Raw genomic sequence first — 14,390 nt, 5'->3', positions numbered from 1 at the left:
TACAGGGAAAATGGTACCAGTGACCCACCCTTGCAGAAATACTGCTCTTTCTGAGCTCCCTGTCCCAACCTCTGTGCTTCATACTGCATTATTTCCATTTCCCTGGCCACTGCTCCTACTGTACATCTACCATTTCATCATGAATTTTCCCCTGTAGCTCAATGCACCATCAGCTTCTTCCAGTGTTTGACATCATTTCTCCTTCATTCAAGGCTGAGTCTCATAGTAATAATGCCCATGCAAAGCCAGCCCCAGGTACCTTCTGGATGCCACAGCACATGACCTACCTGGCATAATCTTTGAAGGAGAAACATAATGTTCTTCTCTTCCCACCCAGTCTTCTCACCCTGCTCCCTTCTCTGAAAGATAATGGTGACGAGCTACTTAAATAGGAAAATGACCTGAAAGCCTTCTGTTTGGAACTTACCTTAGGCTCACTTTGCTATACTTTCCTAAGAGTGATTCAGCTGAAACTGCAAACCACTCTTAAGATAACTGTGGGTGGTAACCCTAACTTACCAGCATAACTTGGCTGATTAACATTTCCGCCTTGTTTTATATAATGACGAACAAGACCAGCATCATCGTGCAGAGCAGCCTGATATACTAAGTTCTCTCCAAAAATGTTTCTCCGATTAATGCTGGCAAGATGTATTTTTTTCACCTTCATTTTTTCTGAAATGAGGGAATGAACAAAAGAAAAAAATCATTATTTGAATATAAAAAGGAATACAGATTACAAACCACAGATTTCAAACTACAAACCTCACGAACATAGGTAACAGGATTAACTCAGAAAACAGTCTAGAAGTGAAGTATAGTATATTATGAGGATATTCATCCATTAACCCAACTATATACAAATAGGAAAAAGAGACAAATGTCACTAATTTAAAAATATTTGAAGTAAACTATAAATCATGATAAACACTATATGTTAACTGAAAACTCATGAAAGGTGTATATATGAGAAGACTAACAGATTATCTTCTTAAAAGTTCTGGTGAAAAGGATTATCTAAACCTAGAATAATATATTATCAAATTTAATAAAATGTTATATTAACAAATGTCTTATAAGACCATGAGGAGAAGAATTTCAGAGGCGTATATGACAAAAAAAAAATACTAATCCCAGCGAGACTGGAAAAGGGAATGCAAAATTTTCTTTCTTTGCTAAAAGTAGATTAATGAAATTAAGCAGAGAACCATAGCCTTGATCTTTGCAATTTTTATTTACTAAGCCAGAAATGCATGATTAAAATACCTTTCCAGATAATGTATACCAAGTATCAGTTCTCCACTGTGCCTCCTAAAATACTGAAGCTCCTCATTCATATGCTCCAAATCCTGTCAATTTGGATGGCAATACTCATTTGGATTTTCTGATTTTCAGAATAGCTTGATATCCAATTTTTATCCAGCTAACCTCCTCATCCTAAAACCTTACAAAGGAAACGGAGTACTGCAGCAGCTTTCTTTTCTTTTTTTAAAGACGGGATTTCACCATGTTGGTCAGGCTGGTCTTGAACTCCCGACCTCAGGTGATCCGCCAGTCTTGGCCTCCAAAGTGCTTGGATTACAGGCATGAGCCACCATGCCCGGCCTGCAGCAGCTTTCTTAATGGACTACATATCAATTGCCTTGCCTTTTGACTCCCTTGATTCAGCCCCACTGTAAAACAAACCAAACTCGTGAACTTTGAGTCTGCCTTTTTGTACACCAGAATACAGAGTGTTATTTTCCCACTAGACAAACTGTATGCTTACCATAATCAGAGCAGTCTTTACTTCCAAATCTGTCTGTGCCAGTTGCACTAGTTATAATTATATAATTATATAATTACCTGACATGTAAAAAGGGTACTTATTTAATGTATACAATTCAATACACTTGAGGACAAGAATATACCCATGAAACCATCACCACCATCAAGGCCATAACATATATCTCCTGTTCTTTATCCTTACTGTTTCATAAAAGCTTCTTGCATACTAATACAATTAAACCCTTGTCGAATGATGCTAATATTTCTTGGCTATTTGATATTTGATTCTTCTTTAGGGTATATTTCTATACAATTTTAAAATGTATGTAGTTAATTCCATCATTCTTTAAAAGAATCTTACCATTCTTTTAAATGTATGTAGTTAATTTTATGATTTTAAACTCAGAAACCAAGAGGGTTTAAAAACACTTTTTCCACACCAAGGTAACAGCAAGATTCACTTATGTTTTCTTCTATAACTTTTATTTTTTGTTTAAATCTTTGATCAATCTGAAATTAAAGTTAGTGTAAAGAATGTTATAGGGATCCAATTTTGTGTTTTTCACTATTTATTGCTTAGTCTTTCTTTTCACCACAATTTGAGATGCCATCTATATTACATATCTGTCCCACATCTTACTGTAGCTGGCATCTACATCTAAACTCTTCTGTTTCATTGATTTATCTGTCTACTCCTGCTTCAGTGTCAAATGACTTTAATTTCTGCAGCTTTCTAACATTCTCTCATATTACGGAAAACAAGGTCTTGCCACTCTAACTTTCTGCTTTTATTCTGCTTTTATTCTTCAGAATTTTCTTGGCTAGTCTTTCATATTTACTTTTCTAGGTGATGTTTAATATTTAAAACTTTCTCATAGCTACTCTCTATCCCTGTAGAATCAATACAAAATAAAAATTTTAAATTAGCAAATAAATAAAAATCTGTTTTTGATGAGATCTCATGCATTTATAGTACAATTTAGGGAGAACCTTCTTACAATCCTGAATCTTTCTGGTCAAAAACAAGGTTCTTATTTCCATTTATTCAAGCATTTTTTATGTCCCTCAGTAGAATTTTTTTTTTTTTTTTTTGAGACGGAGTTTTGCTCTTGTTACCCAGGCTGGAGTGCAATGGCGCGATCTCGGCTCACCGCAACCTCCACCTCCTGGGTTCAGGCAATTCTCCTGCCTCAGCTTCCTGAGTAGCTGGAATTACAGGCACGTGCCACCATGCCCGGCTAATTTTTGTATTTTTAGTAGAGACGGAGTTTCACCATGTTGACCAGGATGGTCTCAATCTCTCGACCTCGTGATCCACCCGCCTCGGCCTCCCAAAGTGCTGGGATTACAGGCTTGAGCCACCGCGCCCGGCCAGAATTTTTAAACTGTTTTCTCATAAGGATGATACATTTCTTATTGGTTATAAAAAGTATTTTTTTTGTGTGACAATAAGTGAGATAATATCTTATATTTTCTAACAAGCTAACACATACATATATGTGAAAGGCATTAATTTTTGACTCCAGCTTATTGCATTTTTAAAACTTTTGAAATAATTTCAGACTTACAGAAAAGTTGTAAAAGTAGAACAAATCACTCACCCCTTGTTAACATTTTGCCACTGACTTTAAATCATTCTTTCTTCCTGTTTATATATAATACATATGCTATCCAGATACATGTATACATAAAAAGTAACTTTTATACATCATGCCCTTTTCCCTCACTAAATGTATATTTCTAAGGACAAAGATGTATGCTTATATAACCACAGTATTATCAAATTCAGAAAACTTACCTCTGATTCAATATTATTTTTTCATCTACAATCCATATTTCAGTTTTGCCAGTTGTTCTACTAACTATTATTTTTTAAACAGTGTTTCTAAATTCTCTTATTGCTTCTGAGAGTTGTTTAGTTCAATCTTTTGGATATTACAGGAACACAGAAATGAGGTCTAAGAATAATAACAGTTGTGCCTTGTCCTTTCCTTTATTCCTCCTGATATGATTTTTCATAGCCATATCCTAGGTTAATTACACATGTAAATTTTAAAAGAGGTATGTAACTACTCCCTCCAAAGTAGATTTATAGAAAAAAACACTAACCTATGAGTCAGAAGTTCAAGATCAATTCTCAATTATGCTACTAATGAGCTGTATGATGCTGGGAAAAACCTTTAATCTATCTGAACTTCAGTTTCATCATTAGTAAAATTAAAACGTTGAGAAAGATAATCTCTGAATGCTTTCTACCAAATTTCTGTTTCTGTAAATTACTCACTTAAACAAAGAGAAAAATACTCAAAATAAGTATCACCTTTTCTTCCTGAAAATTGTTCATTTTTCCTGATCATTTTTCCTCCACTCTTGAACCTGGTTGAATGCATATTCTTCTTTTTACCATCAGTCATTAAAGCCGGATCCTGCAGTCTTGAAAAATGATGTACTTTTTTAAAAGGCTATAATGGTTTCTACAAACATTCACAGAGAATTATATCAAATTTTGACTATAATTTTAAAACTCCAGGGTATTTTACTGAGCTGTTCTCAAGTGGTATGGCAGTTTTAAATATGGAGATGGTTCCTAAAGGTAATTCTGCAGCAGGCATGCCAGTCATCATGGCTTCTAGCCCTCTCTTTGCACTACCTATGAGTTTCTCTTCTTTAGGATTAGTCATCTACAGGTATAAGTATTCTGAATCTCCTGCTTTTCAATCCCCAAGTTGGCATGCCACTATCCACTCTCTTCACCCTTTAAAGAAAAACACGCAGGCTCTTTGCCTTGCTTGCTGTGTGGTATGGCACTGATCAAAAACTGCAAAATAAAAAAAGCAACGACATAAAAAATAAAGCTCTTTACCCTGTGTTACCTGTATACTGACCCTAATGTCCCCAAGCATATGATTATCTATAATGTCTATAGCATACCTGGAGATAAAGACATAATTTCATAGCATACCTGAAATTCTGAGTTGAAGAGTCTGTTAAGTCCTCACAGCCAAGGATTTTTGGTAAAATCTTTTCTGGCACCTTATACATGTGATCTGAGTACTTTGCATCTCTGTTTATTTTCAGTTTTTCTAGTCTGGATGATCTCCTTAACACAAATGCAGTTTCCTGGTCAGAGCTATTTGTCACTAAATTTGAATTTCTATTATTACTTAGTGGTTGACAAGAAGTGATATTTTGATGAGTCAAAGTTTGCAATCCAGATGGATTTGGGTCTTGTAGAGTCTGCAAATATGTAAATATACCCACAAACAATTACAAAACTGCAAAAAAATTAAAACTGTAAGAAGTTAAATTTTGTCTTGACCATTGATTAAATTAAAATGCCTCTTACAGGATGCAAGTACAAGAATTCATAGACATGAACATAATGAAAGATTTTATAATAATTAATGTAATAAAGGACAATGCAGATTTAAAAGCTTAAGAGTATAAGTAAAAATGATTTGATCAATATTTACCTTGAAAATTCAAGAGCAAAACTATGGTCACTCTGAGAGCTTTAATTTTGCAAGAAATCGGAATGTAGAATGATGAGAGATCCACGAAAACATTACAAATGTCACACTAGGCTAGATCAATGGTCCATTCAGCCTAGGGTTTTGTTATCTGATAGCAGCAGTAAGTGATATTTTGTGGAACAAGATAGTACATAACCTCCATTACACTGACTTTAAAAGGTTAACAGTATATCAGGGATTGTTACTTTCCCTTAATAATTCATTATAGATTTCACTTCCATAACCATATGTATTCTTTATACATATCATCTAAACCTTTCTTTAGTTTACTTACATATCCATCTTCCAAAGCTTCTCAAGGTAACAAGTTCAACATTTTTATTATAGCTGAGTATTTCATTTGATCTGGTCTAAGTAAGTCTCCTTTCTACTTAAGAGGGTTTCTTTTTTCTTTCCTAATGAAGACTTGCTAAATTCATATTCACTTTATTAGTACCAATCATAATTTCCTACACTTTACTCATATTCCCTCTTTTTGTATTAGAACACTGGAATGTATAATCTTCATGCCCTATCTCCATAATTGGTTTCTCTTTTTCTGGATTTTAAAAAATCCTATGTCAGTTTTGAGATTTGTTAACCAGAACTTCATGCAGTATTATTCCAGGTATGTGTGCTGCAACACAAGCTCAGCATTTTGTTACATAAATCTTCATAAGGATATACACAGAAACATTTTGGTAATCAGAAGATAAAAAGAAAAGAAAGAAAACAATCAAAACGACCATCATCAGTGAATTAGTTAAATAAATTACAATATATTCACACAGTGGAATACTATTCAGCAAATTAAAAGATTTAAGTAGTGCTATGTTTGCTGACATTGAAAGATAAACAAGATACATTATTAAATTTAAAAAATAAGTTGGAAGGCATTACATATAATATAATCTCATTAGTATAAAATGAACTAATATAGAATATGATAGAAATAATTGGAGACAGATACACCAAACTGTTAACAGTAATTATCTCTAATGAGTGAAACTGTGGAGGATTTTTGTTACTGTATTATTATGTCATTCTGTAAGGTTTAAAATTTGTTTTGTAATGAAGATGCATTATTATTATAATCAGGAAGAAAAAATAAAGATTATGTTTAAAAACAAAGAAACTGTTGGCCGGGTATGATGGCTCACGCCTATAATCCCAGCACTTTGAGAGGCTGAGGCGGGTGGACCACGAGGTCAGGAGATCGAGACCATCCTGGCTAACACGTTGAAACCCTGTCTTTACTTAAAAATACAAAAAATTAGCTGGGCATGGTGGCACACATCTGTAGTCCCAGCTACTTGGGAGGCTGAGGCAGGAGAATTGCTTGAACCCGGGAGGCTGAGGTTGCAGTGAGCCTAGATCGTGCCATTGCACTCTAGCTTGGCACCTGGCAGCAGGGCAAGACTCTGCCTCAAATTTAAAAAAAAGAAAAAAAAGAAACTGTCAATATGCAAAGGGACTTTGTGAGTGATAGGCCACTACAGGGCTCCAGGCATAATACCACAAGAATTCTAAACCCCAAGAGCTATGCCGCCTGGCAGTATTTGTAGACATAGAAGGCAAAATTCTGCTTAAGCTAGGCATATTTTTTTCCCTCCCCTAGCATCCCAACTGCATATATTCTATGTCAAAATGTAAATTAATGTGGGGTATCCCATCACTACTCTGCACCCAAGTAGACATAGTGATTTTTTGAGCTAACAAAGAAAATTTTAGTATAGAATTTCTTTCCTTCCTACATATAAGCAATCTAATGATACGTCTTCTCAGGCCTCTTGGGAAAAACTCTGTTTAACTTCCTAACTCCTTGGAAACTCTACCCTAGGAACTTCTAAAAAGATCACTCTATGCTTCCAAGTCACAAAGTATCTTCTGGGTGTTGATATTTGTGTAGATTTGATTTCAACACAATTATAATTTCTTGAACTTTACTATAAAAGGCAAAATCATAGAATCATATTTTCAGCTACTTGCTCCACTCAAAGATGCTTATCCTACAGCTCAGCTAACTTGGAACCATGTTCAAACGGTGGAGTAGAACAAAGAAATTCAAAATTCACCTCTGCTATTTGTGTACAATCTTCATGGATCTGAGACATATTGAACTCCACTTCTAAACATTCATTTCTAGCACTGAGACTGCTACCTCCCTCTTTTCTATGACAGATGGTTTCCACCTTGGCTTCTGACAATGTGTTCAGGGCTTCTAATAATTCAGCTGGCAATGCATCATCCTTCACATTTTCTTGTAAATCTCTGTGACATGACGACCATGCATTCAAATGTATTGATATGGAACTCAGAGAGTCACTCAATGGGTTCATCAATTCTTTAGGATCAAAATCACTTACTAATTCAAACAGTCTTTCCTCCTGGGTGCTTTCTGGTGATGTGAGTAACCTTTCTAAGGCAGACACAAAGGTTTCAAGTGAGCTTTCTTCATCCTTAGTTTCTTCAGAAGTCACGGTCAATGTGACTTCCTTTCTAGGCTCAAAAAATGGATTTGGTTCTGCTAAGATCTTCTCTGGCTCTATTATTGATGTCTCCTTTACAGTAACCGTATCAGATACTATAATAGCAGTGCCTGAGAGAAGGCTAACTTCAGGAGAATTTCTGCCTTCACTTAGTTCCTGTGTATTACAAATAGAAATTACATCATTATAGCATATACAATAAAGTATTTAAAATGAAAACTTTATAGTTTTATAGTTTATCTTGTTTGTAAGTTACCCTCAAAATTTATTACCAACTTTCCTTCCCTTCCATAAATAAAGACAATTTTATTGCTTTCCTATACCAAATCACTAATTACTAAATACATGGTTAAACATTTAATAATAGACCAACAGTAAAATTGGCTGGACTGTAACTATAATGGCAAATTATTCATCTAAGTTTAAATTATCTGTGCTAACAGAAGAAGCAGAGATGGCATTGATAGTTAAATTAACAGATTATCTCAAAGCTTCATAGCAATTAATGGTTATAAAATTCTTTCTTGCAAAAATTTCCTATTTGGTTTATAAAGAATAAAATTTTACCTTCTTTTTATTTGCCTACCTTTGTATGAATAACTAAATGTGGAGTAAACAGGCCAAAGGACAAGAGGTGAGAGGGAAAAGGTAGAAAAATGAGGGTACAGTTCTATATAAATATTACAAGCCCCAGCTATAAATTAATGGCTCTGAGTTGTGGTTATAGTAAGCAAACAAAAAACACAAAACATTTCTAAATGACTATTATTTCTCTAAGACATCACCTTAATAGGTATACCTGTTCTCACAATATTTCTAAGACTCAAAATATTGTTAGAATCCGTCTTTTGAAATTGCTTTCAGAATGAGTTTATTAGCCATTCAAGAAAATAATGTGCTTTAAAGGGGCTGAAAATATTTTGAACACTAAATACTTTTTATTGGCCTTAAATAACAGAATGGGTTTCAATGACTAGCTTTTTCCGAAAAATCAAATCCACCATACCTTTGACAGGATGTGCTGTAATTTGTAAGCCTTCTAATATTCTGATCTAACATAAGTGAGAGAAGCAAAACCACTTTATTCTTCCTCCTGTCCTTTTCTACCTGCCACCTTTATCTATTCCACGTTTATTAATACTATACAGCACTTAAGAATGCTAACTATAATTTTCTCAGAAAGATCAAAGGAATCTGGAATAAATTCAAGAACCAAATCCTACTTACTCTCTAAGTCTCAGTTCAAGGTCTTGCACCTATTCGAAGTCCTTATGACTACTAAATTCAAAGCACCAGGTGAAATAAAGTATATATATTGGGCTCTGTCTTAAAAGAACTTATTTCTAACTTAAGATTCAAGACATAAATATCAGAGATATTAAATAGAAGACAAATAATGTCATAGAACACTTACGAAATCAAATGAATGGCATAAGCTAGTGTATATGAAACAGTTCCATTTATAACCACAGAACTGTCCAAACTGGCCCTACTTTGTTGGTAACAGAACGTCAAGTCATCTGGCAGGTATAACAGCCAAAACTGTAAGTCATGTAGCACAGTCAGAACCTTGAACCAAGAAGACTGAGAAATGACCCCCTGTCCCCCTAAACCAAAAAGACTGAGAAATAACTGGAACCTGAACACTGGAACTCTTTCTGAAGCAAGAAGTTTGCTGGCTGGGAAGATTTGGAGCTAAAATCCGCCTAAATATACCTTATCGTAAATGGTCAAATTTGAAGCCTTCTAATCACACTCTGCAAGCCAACATTCCTAAATCCTTTCCCTTACCTTCTGACCCCTTAAAACTTCTTCCAGACCCAAAATAGAGGAGACAAATTTGAGCTGCCTCTCCTGTCTCCTTGCTGGCTTGTCTCACAATAAAGCCTTTTTTTCCCCCCCTCAAAAGTCAGTGCCATAGCATTGGCTTTTATGCACATCAGGCAGCAGGCCCATTTGCTTGATAAATATGAAGGCTAGTGTCTTGCAGAAATGAGATTTCTGGGGAAGAAAAAAATGGAGGCAGTGGAGGGCTTTCGTGATTGTGTGAAAAATACTTGGTTGAGCAAAGTTAAACAAGTTACTTTACAACAGGACTTTCCAAACCATGTGCATTGGGAAACTTTAGGACACAGTGTTCTCCAAACATTTTTGTCCAAAAACATCCTTTTCATCAGTAGGTCTATTAATATCATAGAGTACAAGTGATTTGGAAATAATGATATAGTCAGTAAACAATGAATACTAGAGAGGGAGCAATTACTTTGGTCAAGATCACCAGAGTTATCTGAAATAGATCACAGAAGAAAAGGTATTTGAGCCAGAAATTAAAGATTTGTGAAGGAGTGAAAGAATGGAGGAATACACATTTACTGAGCACCAACTAGGTGCCAGACACCATGAACCATCACTGCTCGGTCCTCACAATACCTATAAAACAGCTATTGCTGTCCCTATCTTGCAGATATAAACAGTTATCCTTGGAACCTAGACCTTTCTGGTTTCCAAATTTTATGTTATTTTTCATCTTCTGGCTCCTGATTTGAGAAAAGCATGAAGGCAGGAATGCGTAAGGTCTGGCTGAGATAAGGTAAGGCACAGAGACAACTCTGGGCAAGATGCTGAGACCCAGTATCTACAAAACAATTAAAAGAAAAAATTAGCTGGGCATGGCAGTATAGGCCTGTAGTCCCAGCTAGCTACTTGGGAGTCTGAGGCGAGAGGATCTCTTGAGCCCAGGAGTTCAAGATGGCAGTGAACTATGATTGCACAACTGCACTCCAGCCTGGGCAACAAAGTGAGACTTTACCTCTAAAGAAACAAACAAAACAAACATAAGGTATGGGTATACTGGGCCAGCCTAGGGAGGTCCTTGATTGCCCGGTATCCCTAAGGAAATAATGAGTTCATTGTGGGCAGAGCCATTCCTGTGGTCCTCTGATTCTCCATAGCTCCAAGTACAAAGCAAATCCAAAGCAGGCACTTGATACTTATTAGCAACTAGAGGATGAGAAAATAGAATTTAGCACAAAATATTAAAGGAACTAGGGTAACAGACAAACCAACAGAAGGAACTTTGCTATAGTATCTCAGGAACTAGCTTGATAACAAGTTATATATTTCTACTCTAGATAAAGAATAAGAGACTTCCAGTACTAGATAAGAAATGCAGATCAAGAAAATGCTTTTATTAGCAATAAGAAAAAATAAATATGGAAGAGGTGATTAGACAAGAAAAGATTTCTATCTACTGAAATGGTTTAGTCATATTCCTGCCTAAGGGAGGGTCTAAATGAGCTTGATACCTTAATCCATATTATTTTTTTAAAAATTTAAATCCACAATCTACATAGTTAATTTGGTATACAGACTAACCTTTTCCATGTGTGGCAAAACTTCAGGACTTTCAGGTTCAGGCCCTAGAAAAGAACAATACCTTTTAAATCCAGGTATATGAAAGCACTAAAAACATACCTTCTCAGTTGGCATTTTATAATCATGTAACTTAAACTCCCTCAGTCAACTGACACAACAAATATTTCATTAATATTAATGAATGCTTGCTTCTGGTTGTCCCACCTTTCCAGACAGAACCAATGTACATCTTCATCTTACACATATTGATTGATGTCTCATGTCTCCCTAAAATGTATAAAACTAGCTGTGCCCTGACCACCTACGGCACATGCTCTCAGAGTCTCCTGAAGGTTGTGTCACACAGGCCATGGTCACTCATATTTGGCTTATAATAAAATTATTCAAATATTTTACAGAGTTTGACTCTTACCATTGAAAAAATGATCATTCTTTGATTCCAATAGTTACTATTTTAAAAGCTTAATTAATAAAATATTTTGCTGGGCATGGTGGCTCACGCCTGTAATCCAAGCACTTTGGAGGCCAAGGTGGGCGGATTACCTGACGTCAGGAGTTCAAGACCAGCCTGACCAACATGGTGAAACCTCATCTTTACAAAAAAAAAAAGAGAGAAGGGAATGAACCTATTCCTGCAATTAAGGCACTAATTCGTTAATGAAAGCAGAGCCCTCATGGACAAATCACCTCTCATTATTCCTGTAAAACAAGCATATAAATACACTATGTATTATAAAATATTTTATAGTAATTTAATTACTATATTAAAAATAAACACATTTAGAGGGAATTACCTTTTCTAACCACAAATTTTACTTAAAAGTTTTTACAAATACACAAAGAATTCTTGAATTCCTGTCTATCCCTTAATAAATCATTTAACAAAATCATTAAATCATAAATTTTCAAATTTTCTGCTTGTCACTTTAGAGAGGCAAAATCTAATGGTATACATGAGAAATAATTCTAAAGCATTAAATTCAAAGAAAATGGCCATAGAGGCCTGGTTGAACTTATACACAAAATTTAACTTATACACAGGTATTTTAAGGCCAAAGCTATTATATTTGCTTAAGATAGTTGGCTTATCTTTATCTTTGTACAATTTGGTTAGACTTTACCCTTTGAATTGGGACAGAGGTCTGTATTAGAACACAGCTATAAAAGCTAACAATTTAATGATTTACTTGTATGTGATTTAACTTATGGTCTGGAATTATAATAAAATGAGCTTCTTGTTCTGAATACTCTGAAAGGAGTAAAGGCAAGAGGGAGCTGCAATGAAGTGCCAGAATGGAAGAGAACTACCAATTCTATGGCTCTCTAGTCACAGCAGCTTTAGGGCAGCAAGAAACATACAAAGCAATAATCCTGGTACATGTGGCACTATTTTTTCATTTTTTAGAGATGGGCATCTTGTTTTGTCGCCACAATCATAGCTCACTGCCACCTCAAATTCCTGGGCCCAAAAGAGCCTCCCAACTCAGCCTTCCTAATTCCTGGGACTACAAGGATACACTACTTCACCTGGCCATGTGGCACTTTTAAAGGAACAGCCTCTGAGACTTATGACTCAGAAGTTTATAGAGAGTGGTGACAACAGTCCACAGATGCCAATGGCATCACAATGCTGGCACTTAGGAGGCCAAATGGGCAGGAAGTTAGAGTTATGGGAATATAGGACATAAGGAACCCTGTTTTAAAATAAATACTAGAATTGGGTATGAGAAAAATAAAAATAAATTTTTGTCTAACTATTGATGACAGCTGTTATGGTCGAAACCCAAAGGAGAGGCCGGGTGCAGTGGTCTACCATAATCCCAGAACTTTGGGAGGCTGAGGCAGGTGGATCACATGAGGTCATGAGTTCAAGACCAGCCTAGCCAACATGGTGAAATCCTGACTCTAATAAAAATACAAAAATTAGCTGGGCATGGTGGCGTGTGCCTACAATCCCAGCTACTCAGGAGGCTGAGGCAGGAGAATCACTTGAATCCCAGATGTGGAGGTTGCAGTGAGCCAAGATCATACCACTGCACTCTAGCCTGGGCAACAGAGAGAGGCTCCGTCTCCAAACAAAAAAAAAAAACCCAAAGGAATGCCCGGGGCATGATATTATCTATGACACCTCTGTCTCAAATTGTTCAATACATCCTTAAAGAAAAAAGGACTTCAGCCTCTAAGATGACATTATATAGGTTTATAAACGTGACTCTTTTTGTTTAACCTATAACTACATCTTGTAAAAAGTGCGAAATATGTCTTAACTAAATTTGGAGGGTATTTTTGGTATAGTCTGAATTATATTAGGCCATTTGATATTTATTAAACTTTTAAAAATCACAAAGTCTTTTATATTTAAAGAGGAACATTAATTACCACTTGTACTTATGTTAGTTTAATGGTCAATTTATTAAACTTCTGTATCTAAGTCATGAAAACTTGAAATTACTATTTAACATTTAAACACTGCTAACAAACTTAGATTTCCTTAAACCATTTAATCTAAACATTTGACATAACTTTTTACCACTTCAAATATACAAAAGCTCTTAAATGAATTCTAAAATAACAGGATCACTGGTGTAATTCATTCTTCTTTATTTCTGTATTTCTGTATTTTTTATTATACCTTCTTAAGATTAAAGTAATAACTTACTTTGATATCTTCCCCGAGTTACAGACTACCTGGTTGGGGTATGAGACTATTTCTCTCAAGATGATTTCAATCTGAGTAACCAATTATCTGGCTTTACTTATAAATAAATGCCTTAAACTTCATAAATTTTATTTTTTGTAATACAATGTTTTGGCCCAGAATGCTTTAAGTTTTACTTGGTCAGTATTACAAAAGCTTTTGTCTTGTCATTTATTATGTACTGATCTGTTATGCAGTGTTATTAGAAACTTATGCTTGCCATTTAGTATCTTTCTTTTTTGAGATAGGGTCTCCCTCTGTTGCCCGGGCTGGAAACATGACTCACTACAGCCTCAATCTCCTGGACTCCTGGGCTCAAGCTGTCCTGCTGCCTCAGCCTGCTGAGTAGGTGAGACTATAGGCATGCACCACCATACCTGGATTTTATTTTTTGTGTGGTTATGGGGATCTTGCTGTGCTTCCCAGGCTGGTCTCGAACTCTTAAGCTCAAGCAATCATCCTGGCTCAGCTTCTCAAAGTGCTGGGATTACAGGTGTGAGCCAACACACTCAGCCCATTAAAACTCTTAAACATCCTGTTATAGTTGCT

The 14,390-nt window shown here is 35.5% G+C and overlaps 1 protein-coding gene across 1 annotated transcript in view; it reads right to left on the bottom strand.

Moving 5' to 3' along the window:
* Positions 1–14,390, bottom strand: part of ANKRD31 (ankyrin repeat domain 31) — a 188,008-nt gene that overhangs the window by 137,803 nt on the left and 35,815 nt on the right. Inside the window, exons 6-10 of the mRNA XM_074384703.1 lie at positions 11,144–11,187; positions 7,355–7,924; positions 4,730–5,004; positions 4,088–4,200; positions 520–675 (exon numbers count right to left, since the gene is read on the bottom strand). Coding sequence (XP_074240804.1) covers positions 520–675; positions 4,088–4,200; positions 4,730–5,004; positions 7,355–7,924; positions 11,144–11,187 — 1,158 coding nt within the window. The remainder of the gene's footprint in view (positions 1–519; positions 676–4,087; positions 4,201–4,729; positions 5,005–7,354; positions 7,925–11,143; positions 11,188–14,390) is intronic.

The sequence above is a fragment of the Saimiri boliviensis genome, chromosome 1 (genome assembly GCF_048565385.1).
Source record: "Saimiri boliviensis isolate mSaiBol1 chromosome 1, mSaiBol1.pri, whole genome shotgun sequence".
Lineage (NCBI taxonomy): Eukaryota > Metazoa > Chordata > Mammalia > Primates > Cebidae > Saimiri > Saimiri boliviensis.
Note: the sequence above shows the minus strand (reverse complement) of the source record. Positions and strands in the feature narration are given on the sequence as shown.